The 13,415-nt window shown below is 47.0% G+C and overlaps 1 protein-coding gene and 1 long non-coding RNA gene across 20 annotated transcripts in view; one reads left to right on the forward strand and one right to left on the reverse strand.

Moving 5' to 3' along the window:
* LOC138922035 (uncharacterized) overlaps positions 1-13,415 on the reverse strand; it is a 59,364-nt gene that overhangs the window by 3,108 nt on the left and 42,841 nt on the right. For all 18 annotated transcript variants that reach the window (XR_011435146.1, XR_011435145.1, XR_011435135.1 and 15 more), the window contains 2 exons: positions 4,169-4,324; positions 2,799-2,924 (listed from right to left, as the gene is read on the reverse strand). This is a non-coding gene — a long non-coding RNA (uncharacterized lncRNA). The remainder of the gene's footprint in view (positions 1-2,798; positions 2,925-4,168; positions 4,325-13,415) is intronic.
* Positions 136-11,879, forward strand: LOC138922033 (spermatogenesis-associated protein 31D4-like). 2 transcript variants are annotated; one of them, XM_070258819.1, is made up of 4 exons: positions 136-1,276; positions 6,543-6,588; positions 7,187-7,247; positions 7,526-11,879. In XM_070258819.1, the coding sequence occupies exons 1-4, from the start codon at positions 1,274-1,276 to the stop codon at positions 11,736-11,738; spliced, it is 4,323 nt and encodes a 1,440-aa protein (XP_070114920.1). In that variant the 5' UTR covers positions 136-1,273; the 3' UTR covers positions 11,739-11,879. The 2 variants fall into 2 exon arrangements, with proteins under 2 accessions (XP_070114920.1, XP_070114919.1); XM_070258818.1 differs by lacking the exon at positions 136-1,276 and adding an exon at positions 4,321-5,796.

Genomic DNA, 13,415 nt, shown 5'->3' on the forward strand with positions numbered 1-13,415 from the left:
GTTATTATTACTGCTGTTCACCAGATATTGTCGGCTCTTCTCTGGCCCACAGAAGGGATGTATCTTCTTGGCCCCTTAAAGTCAGAGGTGGCTCTGTGAGCCTTTGGTGAATGAAACTTGAGCAAAAGTGAGGTTGTCTCTTCCAGACAGAACCTTTGGCAAACAGTGGGAGTGTGTTTTTCCTGCCTGGCAGTTGTGCAAGAAGTTGGATCGAGCATCTTTTAGCTGCCATCTACTCAATCCTCCAGACTGAGCAAGGATAATACAGAGCCAGCCCCTGATGACATGGAGCATGTTTGAGAAATAAACCTTGGTTATTTTTAGCTGAGACTTAGGAGTTTGTTGTGAATACAGCACAACATGGACTATCTGACTGATGAAAACATACATATTATCAATTTCCTCTGCTGTTGACCAAAATGACTTCAGTGAGCCAATATTAGAATTCCTTTTCACAAAGGTGGATAAGTGACAGATTAGAAGTCTACACTGTCCCAGGAGTGTAGACTGATACCACGCTTATATATAGCAAAGATATTTCCTCATTTTGTCCTTTACTTGTCAATAAAAAAGTATATCTATAGAAATCTGGAGGTAAGGCTCCAGACAAAACCAACATGGTGACAAGGAGGAACATTACATACTTGTAAAAGGAGCGACAGATGAGAAAATAATAATAATGGCCGGGAACTTATAGAACCTTGCGTTGAAAGGGATCTCATATGGAACTTAGGAAATATTATAGCTGTAAGCACTACATGACAAAATCTGGTGGACGGAATTAAACAATACTTCGAAGAAAGATACCTTCAATATACTTATCTAAAAAGAAAAATTAGAAACCAACGAGCTGCTTGCTCAAGAAGCTAGACAAAGAGCGAGACAGTAAAGTCAGGAAGAAAGGAAATGATAAAGATAAATGCCAAACCTTTGTTTCTATTTATTTGCTCTTTATTTATTGCTATGGACTGAATTCTGTCTCCCCACAGTTCATATAATGGAAGCCCTGACCCCCGTTGTGACCATGTCCAGACACAAGGTCTTTAGGAAGTAATTATGGTGAAAATGAAGTCATAATGGTGGAACCTAAATCAGATAGGACTGTGGCCTCATCAGAAGTGGAAGAGATCTCTCTTTCTGTTTCTTCACACGCATACACACACCCCGCCATCTGAGGACTCAGTGAGAAGGGGACCTTATGCAAGCTGAGGAGACAGCCCTCGCCAGAACCTGACCATGCTGGCATCCTGCTCTCAGGCTTCCAGCCCCCAGAATGGTGAGAAAATAAATTTCTGTTGTTTAAGTCACCCACGCTATGGCATTTTGTTATGGGAACCCAAGCTAAGACGCTTATCTTTCACAGTTTGTTCCTGGGTTCTGGTACCAATTCCAATGTGTGTGGGGTTGGGGGTCGGGGGAGTCCCCCACACCAACAAGCAATTCTTGGGACACCAGCTGGGTGTCCTACAATTCAACTCGATTCTGACACTATGAACCCAGAGACAGCATCACACCCCACAGGTTAAGGGTTCAGCCCCACAAGACTGCCCCCACTGCAGGTGCCAACAGCAAGTCTGGGTTGTCGCCTATGCTTCTGAGCAACTGGCTGTCAGTAGGAGGTTCCCAAGACTCTCTACTCCGGTTCGACGAATTTGCTAGGGCGGCTCACAGAACTCAGAGAAACCTCTTACTTACTAGATTACCTGTTTATTAGAAAAGGATATGACTCGGGAATAGCTCGATGGAACAGACGCATAGGGCAAGACATGGGGAAAGGGCACTGAGCTTCCACGCCCTCTCCAGGTAACCACTCTCCCAGAACCACCTCTCTCCCAGAACCTCCACATGGTCACCAACCGCGACGCTCTTGGAAATCTGTCCTTTTGGGTTTTTATGCATAAGCCGTTTATTTATTCTCTTACCCTCGGCTGCTGTTTTTCCTTCCCCATTTATAGCCCAAAGCGAATCAAAGAAGGACATGTGCAGTGTGATGCTGTTCCTGTACATTTTTTAAGTGCATAACAATGTAAGAATTTGTTAATGGAGACATACACATGTATGTCTTGACTATGCATAAAAATGTAATCTTTTGTTAATGGAGCCATGCACATGGATATTCTTGGAATCATAAAGAATGTAATTAATTTTAGGATACTGATACCTATGATGAGAGAGGGAGGAGAACGGGATGGAAATGTGAATTTTAGGTGTGACGGCAACATTTTGCTTCTTAAAAACACAGATATCATTGTGGGCTGAATCATGTCCCTGAAAATTCATATGTTGAAGTCCTAACTCCAGGACCTCAAAATAGGGCTGTATTTGGAGAGAGGGCCTCTAAAGAGGTAATTAAGGTCAAGTGAGGTCACATGGGTAGGCTCCAATCCAATGTGACTGATAGTCACGTAAGAAGAGAAGATTAGAACTCAGACACACACAGAGGGAAGACCGTGTGAGGACACAGGGAGAAGTGGCCGGGGAGAGAGGCCTCAGAAGAGACTAAACCGGCCAACGCCTTGATCTTGAACTTCGGCCTCCAGAACCGTGAGAAAATAAATTTCTATTGTTTAAGCCACCCTACGTGTGGCATTTTGTCATGGCAGCCCCAGCAAATGAATGCAACATCAGAAGCAAATAGGGCAGAATTGAACGTCTGTTCTTTCTGGATATTGGGGCCGGAGATAGAGGTCATACTATGTACTCTTCTGCATATTTGAAATATTTCCATAATAGTTAAGAAAATAACAAGCACATCCCGAAAAAGAATAACCAGAGAGTAGAAATTTATGTGTGATTACCTTACAGGCCAAGGTGGGTTTCGCGTTGGGCAGGTGGTTCTCTTCCACAGGGTGTGTCAGTCACCCGTGACTTCCCGTCTCTTGGCTCCGCCATTCCTGACGCCTGTATCATTGTCTGCAACCAATCTGCACAAGGAGAAAGAAGGAACACAGAGAAGACACACCTGCTTTCAAAAGTTCCAACCTGGAAATGGCACACACCACTTCCACTCCCATTGCATTGGCTGAAACATAGTCACACGCCACACCTCACTGCAAGTTGCTGGGTGACTGCCTTCCTGGGCACCCAGGACAAGGATGTGGACAAACAGCCAGTAGTCCCACCCACAATGTCATCAGGTTGACCCTGGTCTTCATGCTGCTGCTCAGTCCACAGCGTGTCTGCCAGGCCTATGGTTAGGGTTTAGATATTTTACAAAGGCGCGGGGGTTGGGGGTCATGGTTTGGGACTTCAAAGAGGAGGAAGCCAATTCACAAGGAGACAGAAAACCAAATGTTTGCTGGGCCATCTCTAAACAAATGAGAGAGAACTTGTGTAAAATGGGCCCGGCTAGGTACCTTCTTCTCTACCACATCTAGAGTTCCCTACGTTGACAGCTCCTTCCTGGAACAGGCCTTCTGTCTTAAATTCTTTTAGGCAGTTAGGGGTGAGGCCAAAGTTTCTTTCATATATAAATTTTGAGTGTATATATGTAATTTATAGAACTAAATAAATGAATTTAAATATAGATACAATGGATTATATATTCTATTATATAGCAATATTAATATATATTATATATAGATAATCTCCTTGGTTCTCCAGAGAACCCTGACGAATACAGGAGGAGTTAATATTCTTTTATCGATGGCATTTACATTTAATCATTTGAAATTCTTAGTTATGACATTGTTATGGCTTGCAAGGAAGTGTCCTTTTCAGTGTTTCATTTAGAGGCCTCAAGATACCAATGTTAAAAAGTTTCCCATTTTACTTGTTTGGTTTGATAGGCTTTTTCCAATTGAGTGCACAGATAAACCAATTTAGGAATTTCAAAGGAGCCCCATTTAGGCCAGTGAAGCCTTAAATCACCCTGAGTAATCTGAGCCCAGTGGAACAAAAATCTACATGTAGAAGGTCTGTATTCTTTAAAGACAAAACCAGCAGGAGTCCCAGAGTGGGGCTGTTCTTTGGTGGTCCTCTTAGAAAATGGATTTCTCATCTGTATGAACTTACCAAAGGATCAAAGGCCCAAAAAAGGAGTGAAAGAAACAGAAGTTTCTAACAAAGCTGACAACGGAAGGATGGCCAGAACCAGTATCAAAGGACGCCTACAGAAAGAGTCTGGACCTCTACCAAAAATGGGAGGTCCAGGCCCAGGAGGACTTACCACCAGGAACCAGAGCCACCAGGAGGAGACGACAGAGCACAAAAGATTCTTTGCAGGCACCTTGCTTGTGTCTGTGAAGTGGCACCAGAATTGAAGGTCAGTAGCTAGGGATCCCACTTCTGTCACCATATAAAGTCAGCAAATAAGAGGCATAAACTGCAAAAGAACCAAAAAGTTTATTTGGGGTCTCAAGAATTGCAATTCAGGAGATGTAGATTCGAGTAGAAGCTCAAATGTGCTCCTAGGAAGACAAAGGAGGCAGGGGTAGATAAAAGGAAAGGACACAGGCTTACAAAGGTCTACAGTGAACAGTTACTGACTGGTTCTGGCATGGGGTGAGCTGACTTGCCAGAACATAGTTGGTCCTAGGCAGACTGTCCCTTCTTGGAATGAGGAAACACTTCAAGATGTGACCTCTGCTGTCAGGTAAAGCTCAAAAGTTCAGTTAACATCTGGTGGTGGATGTGGTGTACAAGCATAAGCCCCACTTCCTTAATGGCCTCCCAGCTCCATTTTAGAAGCCTTGAAAATGGTATTCCGTTTTGTCATTGTCATCCACCACAGTCACGCACCACGTAACAATATTAACGATGTTTCGGTCACTGATGGACCACATATATGACAGTGGTCCCATACGGGTAGCACCACATAGCCTAGGTGTGTAGTAGGCTCTACCACTTAGGTTTGTGTAAGTACACTGTGTGATGTTCACACAACAGTGAAAGTGCCTAATGATGCATTTCTCTAAACATTTCCCTTTCATTAAGTGAGGTACGCCTGTACTGATTTTAGTCTTGTGAGTGTTGAATAATGAATTACTCATTTCAATTATTTGAGTCAGCCCCACTGGCTGAAGATGGTAAAGGCTGACTGAAGCAAAAAACTAAAATTTGTTATTCAACATTCACAAAACCAAATGAGTAAAGAAGAACTTTAAGTTCTATATCAGGGTTCATGTAAGGCAAAAACATTCTAAAGGAAAGATGGATTTGAGGACATATATGATTCTGAGTGTAAATGTCTGGGTACAAGCAAAAATTCCAGGGAGCATTTCAGACTTTCGAGGCAGTGGAATTGGTGAAACCAAAGTCAAGCTCTCCAAACAGTAAAGGGGGCCCAGGTAATATCTGGAGTACAGGTGGAACAGGCAGAAAATTTCATTAATGTAATTGTATGATTTCATGAACGGACAGAGTTGGAAAATAGGATGGCAGGGTAGGGCAGAGGGACCTGGAGGGCCCAGGATGGATGGAGAGATCAGCTGGGCTGGTGGGAGGAAGGGGCCATGGGCACACCCTCTTCATGTCCCCTCCCCCACCCTCTGAAACCCTTTGTGACTCTTCAGTGCTCTGTGATGCAGGCCTGGGATTATAGGCAAGTGCGGACACTCTCAGAGCTCAGTTGCCTCAGGCAGCCTTGCGATTCAGAAAATGGAGTTCAGTCAATGGAATGTTCTCTCATTTCTGAATAGCCATATGGAGTTGTTTTTGAGCATCTGCTCAACATTCTTAGATAGTGACTATAACCTCAGCATCATGTGTGGGTTGTGGTTGCTTCTTCTGTTCCTGTGCTTCCTGGTGGGGATTCCATCTTTACCAACCTTGTGGAAAACCAAAATCTACCAAAAGGTAAGGATCCCTGGGCAAGCCACCAACAGGGATTTTTTATTGTTGTTTCCATTTCTAGTCCCACATTTTTAAATGAGTTGGTCCAGAGAGACTCCTAAGATGGCAAGTCTGAATAGAGGATAGAACATCATCCTTCTAGGGGAATAGGCCAGGCAGGACTAGGGGTTCAGCTGGGACTGTTTCCCATTTAAAACTCACAGACCATCTGGGTGTGGTGGAGGATTCCCGGATAAAATCCCATCAGTGATTTCACGGCCCTGCATTAGGTTATTTAGAGAGTTTGGGTTCTGTGTAGGAGAACACTGTTCCCAACACTGGATCACGAGTCACATTCCCATGACGGGCGTCATTCGACCAAACCGTCCTTTGTACTGGGCAGATCAGGAGAGCAGGGCTGAGCCTCTGAGCAGACACTGGAGTGTGAGCTCTGTCCCAGGATACAGGGTCCTATCTGAGGAAGCACAGATGTGACTGGGGGCCTCAGAGTCTATGCCCTCCTTGAGCAGAGGACTTCTGACTGAGAATATCAAGTGTGGACTCTAGCCAAAAATCCTCCTTCGAGTTTTTCAAAGAAGGAAAAATTGAAAGTATCTTATCACCTTTAGAAATTCAGAAAGGGAAAGCACACAAAGTGCTAGTAATAAAAATAGAGAGTGACATTAATCTTGGATGAATATCTGAGTTTCCTAGAGAGAGGAGCAAGCCAACTAAGTCCTCGCTCCTCATTCTTTTCTTTTTGTTCTCAGCGTCAGGGCAGAGCCAAGAGGAGAAGAAAAGGTGGAACATCAAGTGGTAAGGTTCCACCTATCCCACCTGAGCTCTCCAAGGGTGACACATCCTGTCCTCTCCATGAGGTCCCAGGTCCATGGTCTCTGAGGATGTCAGTCGCTAGATAGAGTCCCTCTCAGAAAATAGAGGCCTCAGAGGAAAGGCTCATGGGAAGGTAGTCAGAACCCGAGACATTTCTCAGATTCCTGCTCTGCCCAGCTCTGGGCATGAAGCAGTGATGGGCCTGGACAATGGGTGTTGCCCAGTGGGTTGCCGTGGGAGACGCCAAGAGTCAGAACTTCTGTGTCCTGACCTTGTGAAACTACGTTGACTTCCTGGATGATCAGACTCCTCTTTGAGGTAACCATTGACCTATGTTCCTCACATGGTGGTTTTGAACATCCCATGGGATAATGTATGTGACAGTACTTTATAAATGAAGCAACAAACACATGTGAACCTTATTAATATTATCATTGACCGTTTGACCACATCTACTGATTCTTGGGGCTTTCAGAGTTAATATCCCGTTAATATCCCAAGGGTCTCCCATAAAGGGACTCCCGTGTAACACCTATGCTTCTACCTTTATTACATGTAATTCACTCTTCTGGTTTCCCAGGTTGGAGAAACTACCAGAGGGAAACAGAGGAGAAAAGGAGGCTAATTTCTATTCTGAAAAGGTGACTAGTCTTTTCTTTCCTGATCCCTCTTTGACATGTTCTCTGCAATTCCAGGGATTCAGTACAGCCTGCAGTAGTCATGGGAGGGGTTTGCCATAGGAACGGGTATGTGAATGAAGGCCTTGGGGTGAGGGCTGCTGAGTGTATGGTGAAGTCATAGATGTGGGGCATTGTGAAGGGGCAGCAGGCTTCAGGTGGCCCCTCCCCTGACAGGCCAGCAGGTCCTCCTTTCCTTGTTCTGGTCCTGGCTACAGTTTTCTACTTCCTGTCTCCCGCAGGCCCCTAGGCCGGCCTCTCGATACCACCCGCATTCGTCAACTATTATGCCCAGACCCCTCCTGTGAGGTGTGTAATAGCACAACTGCTGAAATCAATCGGCTGCTGTTCCTGGAGGACCTGGAAGATGATACTGCCTCTGTGTCCTCTATGGCTTCCACAGCTTCTGGGACTGAGTCATCATTCACTCTGTCCTCTGCCTTCTCAGAAGTCCCTCCAGGAGACCTAACACCATCCCCTCCACCTGACCCTTCCCCACCGCCCCCCTCCGTTCTCTCACCTAACCCAATGACACCCTTAGCTGACTTTCTTTCACCCTCACCACCGGGTCACTCTATGCCACCAGAGCCTATTCCTCCCTTGGAGTCCAAATTCCCAGCAGACCATTCCCCACCCCAACCCATTGCCCTTCCCCCTCTCCCACCACATGACACCCAGGCAACGGGTCCTATTCTCCAACCAGAGGCCACTCTGTCTCTGAATACGATCTTCTCTCTTGACCGCACCCTTTCCCAAGATATTAACCCCTTACCAAATTTGCCCCAGATAATGAATCCCAATGACTCACTGGCTTGTCATCACGCACCACCAAGCCTGTCTGTCTCACCACCGACAGACCACCCTTTAACTGTGACTCAATCTAAATCGGTTTCCATCTTATTGAAGTCTGTTCCAGAGAACTCATCTCCAGATAGCCCTGGGGGGTTGTCCACTTATGTCCCAACAATCAGAGGCACTGACCATTCAAGCCTGTCCATTTCAGAATTATCCTGGTGGCAAGCTTGTGCCAAAGACTTGTTCTTAGCACCTTCCACCTTGGCACCACGTGATTTTAATCGAGAGTTTCTTGCCCTCCATTCTCCAGAGTCCTCTCTGGAGAGACACCCTACAGCTAACCTTATAGAGCCTGGTAACCTCTCATTTCTCAGCCCTCATGTCCTGGCACTCCTGGAGAGACAAGTCCGAAAGAGGAGTGATTTCCTGATGTGGAAGGAAAAGGAGAAGGAGAAGGGCTCTTTTCCAAAACAACTTAGGCCAGGCCACCAACTAAATCCTTCGGGGAAAATGTCAGAGTCAAATGCTGATGAGTGTGACTCAGCATTCTCCCTTCCTTTCTGGAGCAGTGCAGGCAAACCAAAGGAGCTGCACATGCATGAGCAGCCCCCATATCCTAAAATCTTGGAGGACCATTTACAGGAAAAATGTATGCAGCTCTTCTGGGGTCTCCCATCTCTGCACAGCGAGTCCTTGCCCTCTGCTATCCGTGACTCACGTGACTGCACCACAATCTTCCTTTTCAATACCATCTCAAATGCCTCCATGGGCCAAGAATCCCCAGTACCTCTCCATCGCCCACCTCCATCCTTGCCTGAGATCCAGCCCCAACCCTTGCCTCAAACCCTGCCCCAATCCCAGCCCCTACCTCTCACTCAGGTCAAGTCCCAGGCCCACCTTAAATCCCCACTCCCAATCCTACCATCTGGTCCTCTACCCCAGATAAGGATCTGTGGAGTGTGTTACCATAGACCCCCGGATGAATCAGAGTCTCTCACCTCATCTGAAATTCAACAACTGGAATGGAAAGTGTTGCAGAAGCAACAGGAAAGTTTGTGGGGTTCCCCCTCTGTAGTCCAAAGATCTCAGGAAGAATTTTGTTCTTCAGCTCCCAACTTTCCTTACCATCAGGCCTCCCAGGCCCATGCCTCCATCTCCACCCTTCCCGTAGAGTTTCCTCTCAGTGATGAGCTGAGGAAGAAACTGGAACATCACCTTCGAAAGAGGCTCATCCAACACCGGTGGGGCCTGCCCCGCAGGATCTGTGAGTGTCTGTCACTGATGATGCCTCCAAGAGATTTCTCAGAGATAGCTAAGTCAGAAAGCAATCGTGGACTCTCACGGATCTCGGTGAACAAAGATCTAAATGTTGGATTGAGCCAATCCAAAAGCTTCCATGAGAGGGGTTCAGAACTGCTTCAGGTAGAGAAGGAGATGGGGAAGGATCAGGGGCATAGCCCAGAGAACGGCCCAAAAGCTCATCTGTTGAGTGACCCAGAGAGCTCTTCAGATAAGGATCCGGCATATGACTCTGAGAAAGACCTAAATAGTCACATGGCAAGTCTGTCAGGGAAAGCTTCAAGGGCCTTGGAGGAAAGTCTAGATCAGAAGCAACTTGAAAATGTCCTGAAAGCACATTTGAGCAAGAAGTTTGAGGAAATCAGTGAGGCTCGGCTCCCTGGGACGGTGCGCAGTTCATGGCATGCTAGCAAGCAGACATTGCTGCTTTCTGACAAACCCCGCACCCAAATAACTCAGAGGAGTTTGCCACCTTCAGTGGGTGGGGACTCCTCCCTGAATACCTTCCAGGAGCTTTGCTTCATTGATTCCAGTGCACAACAGATGATGGAAACCCATATTAAAAGTTTCCGTATGAGGATGGAGTGGGGCCTGCCCTGCAGGGTCCTTGAATCCATACAGGCGTTTAAATTGGAAGATGCTGCATCCCAGTCCTTGCCCTATTTCTACTGTCCCCCCTCAAATAACCCAACTTTGGAAGTCGACTCCAAATCCGAGGGCTTCGAGCCCCACAGAGGAAGCTCTAAATCTGTTCTTCAAGAAAAAGCGGAAACAACAAATTCAGCCCTGGTCCTGGATCGTCTTTGCCCTGCTACATCACCTATGGGCAGGGAAGGACAAGGGGTGCCGAGACAATCACCCTCTGGTATCAACCAAGAGATTGCAGAGGTTGTTCAGAGGAGTAAGGGTGCCAGGCAGACTCATCTGCCTGTCACATGTGGCATCACAGGCAAAACGAGTCAGAACTTTACTCAACTAGGCAACAGATGCCCCCCAGAGCTGCCTGCAAGGCAAGCTGGTGCCAAACCTGAGACAAAAGATGAGAGAGTGAGTTCCAGTGATAGAAGAGAAGGGCGACAGGACAAAAAGATGAAGTCGGAACCCTTTTCCATGTACAACACGGCCAGGGACATATTCAGGGCCAAGGAGCTCAATGCTCTGCAGTCAAAAACTGGTAGTGTGTTGACAACCAGCAAGCCAGGAAGCTCCCAAATGATACGTGAGAATCACAGTAAAATAGAAATTACTGGGACCATTGAAAGCCCTGCACCAAAAAGACAAGTTCCCCAAGACCCAAAGTCATCGGATCTTAAGGAACATCTGTTTGGGGAATTAAAGTCAAAACTAGAGAGGAGGAATCAGAGCCAGGTCCAAGGCCAACACACTGACAGGTCCCCTGCCTCAGAGAGCTTGACTTACAAGGCCTCACTGACTCATGCCCACGGTGTCTCCAGTGGGGACATGGGAGCTTCCCAGGTGCTGCGTGTCCATCTGGAGGACAGTGGGATCAGCAGACAGCAGCGGCAGGAGCCTTGGGTCCCTAAGAAAGACCTAAAGAGGTCCGAGGATAAGAAATTCCCACCAGCTACAATGAGACTGAGCCCTCCGGGCCCCAACAAAGAAGAGCTTGGTGGAGGGGATGCAGGGTTGGGGACATCCCAACCTACAAGAAAGAGTTTCCCTACTCAGATCACAGCATCAGAGGAGACGCTTGGGAGCAAGTCTTCCCAGACCTCATCACAGAAGGCACAGCCTCCTCCTGAAAGTCTGTTCAGAAAAAAGCTGAACGACATTTTTCAATGGCTTCGTCCTGGGACAAAAGGCAAAAAGCAAGACCATCCCCCGGAAAAGGGCCGCCCCATATCATCTGCACAGAGCAGAGGCCTGGTTAAAGGGAGAGCTGCCGTTACTGGGACCACCACGGCTCAGAAGACCAGGACGGTCCCTGGGAAGTTCCCAGTGGAGAAACTGGGGCAGCGGTGTGCAACAGAGGTCACCCGCCCTCAAGAGCCCCTTCCTTCCCTGAGGAAGTTTGTGAAAACTGAGCAGAAGGCAGAAGAGCAGGCCCAGGCAGAGCCCGTCCAGGGGCATCCTTCCAACTACAGGGCTCCCTCCTGTAAAGTGCCAAACGCCAAGTCCTGCCACCAAGAAGTTGTCTTTGCTGGCCAGAATTATCCTACATGTTCTAGACGGATCAGAGACCACAACAGACACCCTCAGAAAGTCGTGGCGCTTAAAGATCAGCTATTGGATCAGAAGCGTCCCTTATCTGTGCCCCGCAGGGAGCATGTGCCCCATCCAAGCTCCACCTGCAGGCGTCAAGCCGGCCCAGGGGCCTCCAGCTGTTCTCACCACTGCTAAAGGCACTATGTTTAGGGATCCGTCTCTACGTCAACAGAAAACGCTTTTCCAGCGTTTCGAGAGCGGAAAATTTCCCACCACAAAATAATTCCTTCTCGTGGAGAATATTAATTCTCCCCAATAAATGATTCTCTAATAATAGTGATGTCTTTTCTGTGTCCTGTGTTGGGGGCATGGGTTTCAGGTAACTCAGGGCTTGTGCTTAGGGAAAAGGAGGAGTGAGTTCAGCTCTTACTGATTGCTTCCTCTGGCTTCTGAAAGGTCACCAGTGCTCTGCAGCTCTTGTTGACAAAGCGATATCACGTGCCCCCAAAAGCCCATTTCCTCCCTGATGAAGTTTGAGGAGGTGGGCTCTGCCTCCTGCCTCTTCGCTTAGCCTTAACGAAAGTGTAGAGCAGCCCACACCTTCCGCTCACTGAATGTTTTACATCCTTCAGAGAGTAGGGAAGACAGGTGTTCTCTATCCGAAGAGGGTCAAGAATAGGTATGCAATTCATAAAACAACAATGAAGAAAAAACAGTGGCTTCATCATGATTTAGAGGTCAGTGACCAGAGGACCCCACAGGGGGTGAACCCTAAATGGGATTTGGGGGGTGGGGGAGGGTATTGCTGCAGTGGATCCTGGGCTGGTGGGGGAGGGGCTAGCAACAGCACAGACACGCCTTAAGAATCTGTCATGTGAGTCATATTAATGTGTTAGGGAAGAATACTTTAAACTTTACACTGAGGTTTCCCTACTGGAAAGGCACCTGGGGGAAGTGGTTCCCCTCTGTAGGTATTTCTTCAGACTGCCAAATGATATTTTGTTGCAGAGCAAAAGCATCACTCAGCTGCCAGTAGTAACAATGTTGACCAAGTAGCCACCTACCTCCCAGGATAAAATAAAGCTGAGAGTAAGGAAAAGATGACTTGGAGTAAGCCAGGAGGAAAGAAAAAATGAAGAGGGGAAAGAAGGACCTTGCTGGTAGAACAAAGCTTTATGCCACATCATCATCCATATGGTGACCCTGTCCTGTTCCCCCCGCCCCCTCCTCAATCTGATCCAGGCATCACCACCTTGAGGCTGATCCAGGCACTGCACAGCACACTGATGCCTTATTCCAAAAAGGCACTGGGCTGTTCTTTGAATACTAAACACTATCTGCAGGGAGGTCATCAGGCATGGCATCCCCCTCTTTGGGAAGGTGATCTTGCTGCCTTCCGTCCATCTATGCTTAATAGGAATATACAAGATCTTGCCCTTAATGTGTACAGTTCACCTATCAGGATGGAAGTGCCGCCTCTGATATTCACGGCCTTGGTGGAGCCATGGTTGGTCTCCCCCAGAACATCTGCAGCTCATGAACCAGAGGTGAGTCCCAGACTATGCACCAGGTTACAGATATATGGGGGTCTCACCATGGACTGCACACATACCCACCCTTACAATAGGGGTTTGGAGGAAAGGCAACTCCACTTAGACAGACTGGGACTCAAAAATTGGCTGAGTGTCAACTGGGGCAAAATTCAAAAAGCATTATGATGGTGAGCGTGAAATACATTAAGTTGTAGATGTCTAAGTAAAATAAAGATGGTTACAAGGGTGGAAAAATAAAATACCAATTTTGTTTTCTAAAAACAACATGATTTTAAAAATGGAAGGGAGGAGAAAAAGGGAAAAATAGAATAAAATGATT

This window comes from Equus caballus, unplaced genomic scaffold (genome assembly GCF_041296265.1).
Source record: "Equus caballus isolate H_3958 breed thoroughbred unplaced genomic scaffold, TB-T2T haplotype1-0000035, whole genome shotgun sequence".
Classification (NCBI taxonomy): domain Eukaryota; kingdom Metazoa; phylum Chordata; class Mammalia; order Perissodactyla; family Equidae; genus Equus; species Equus caballus.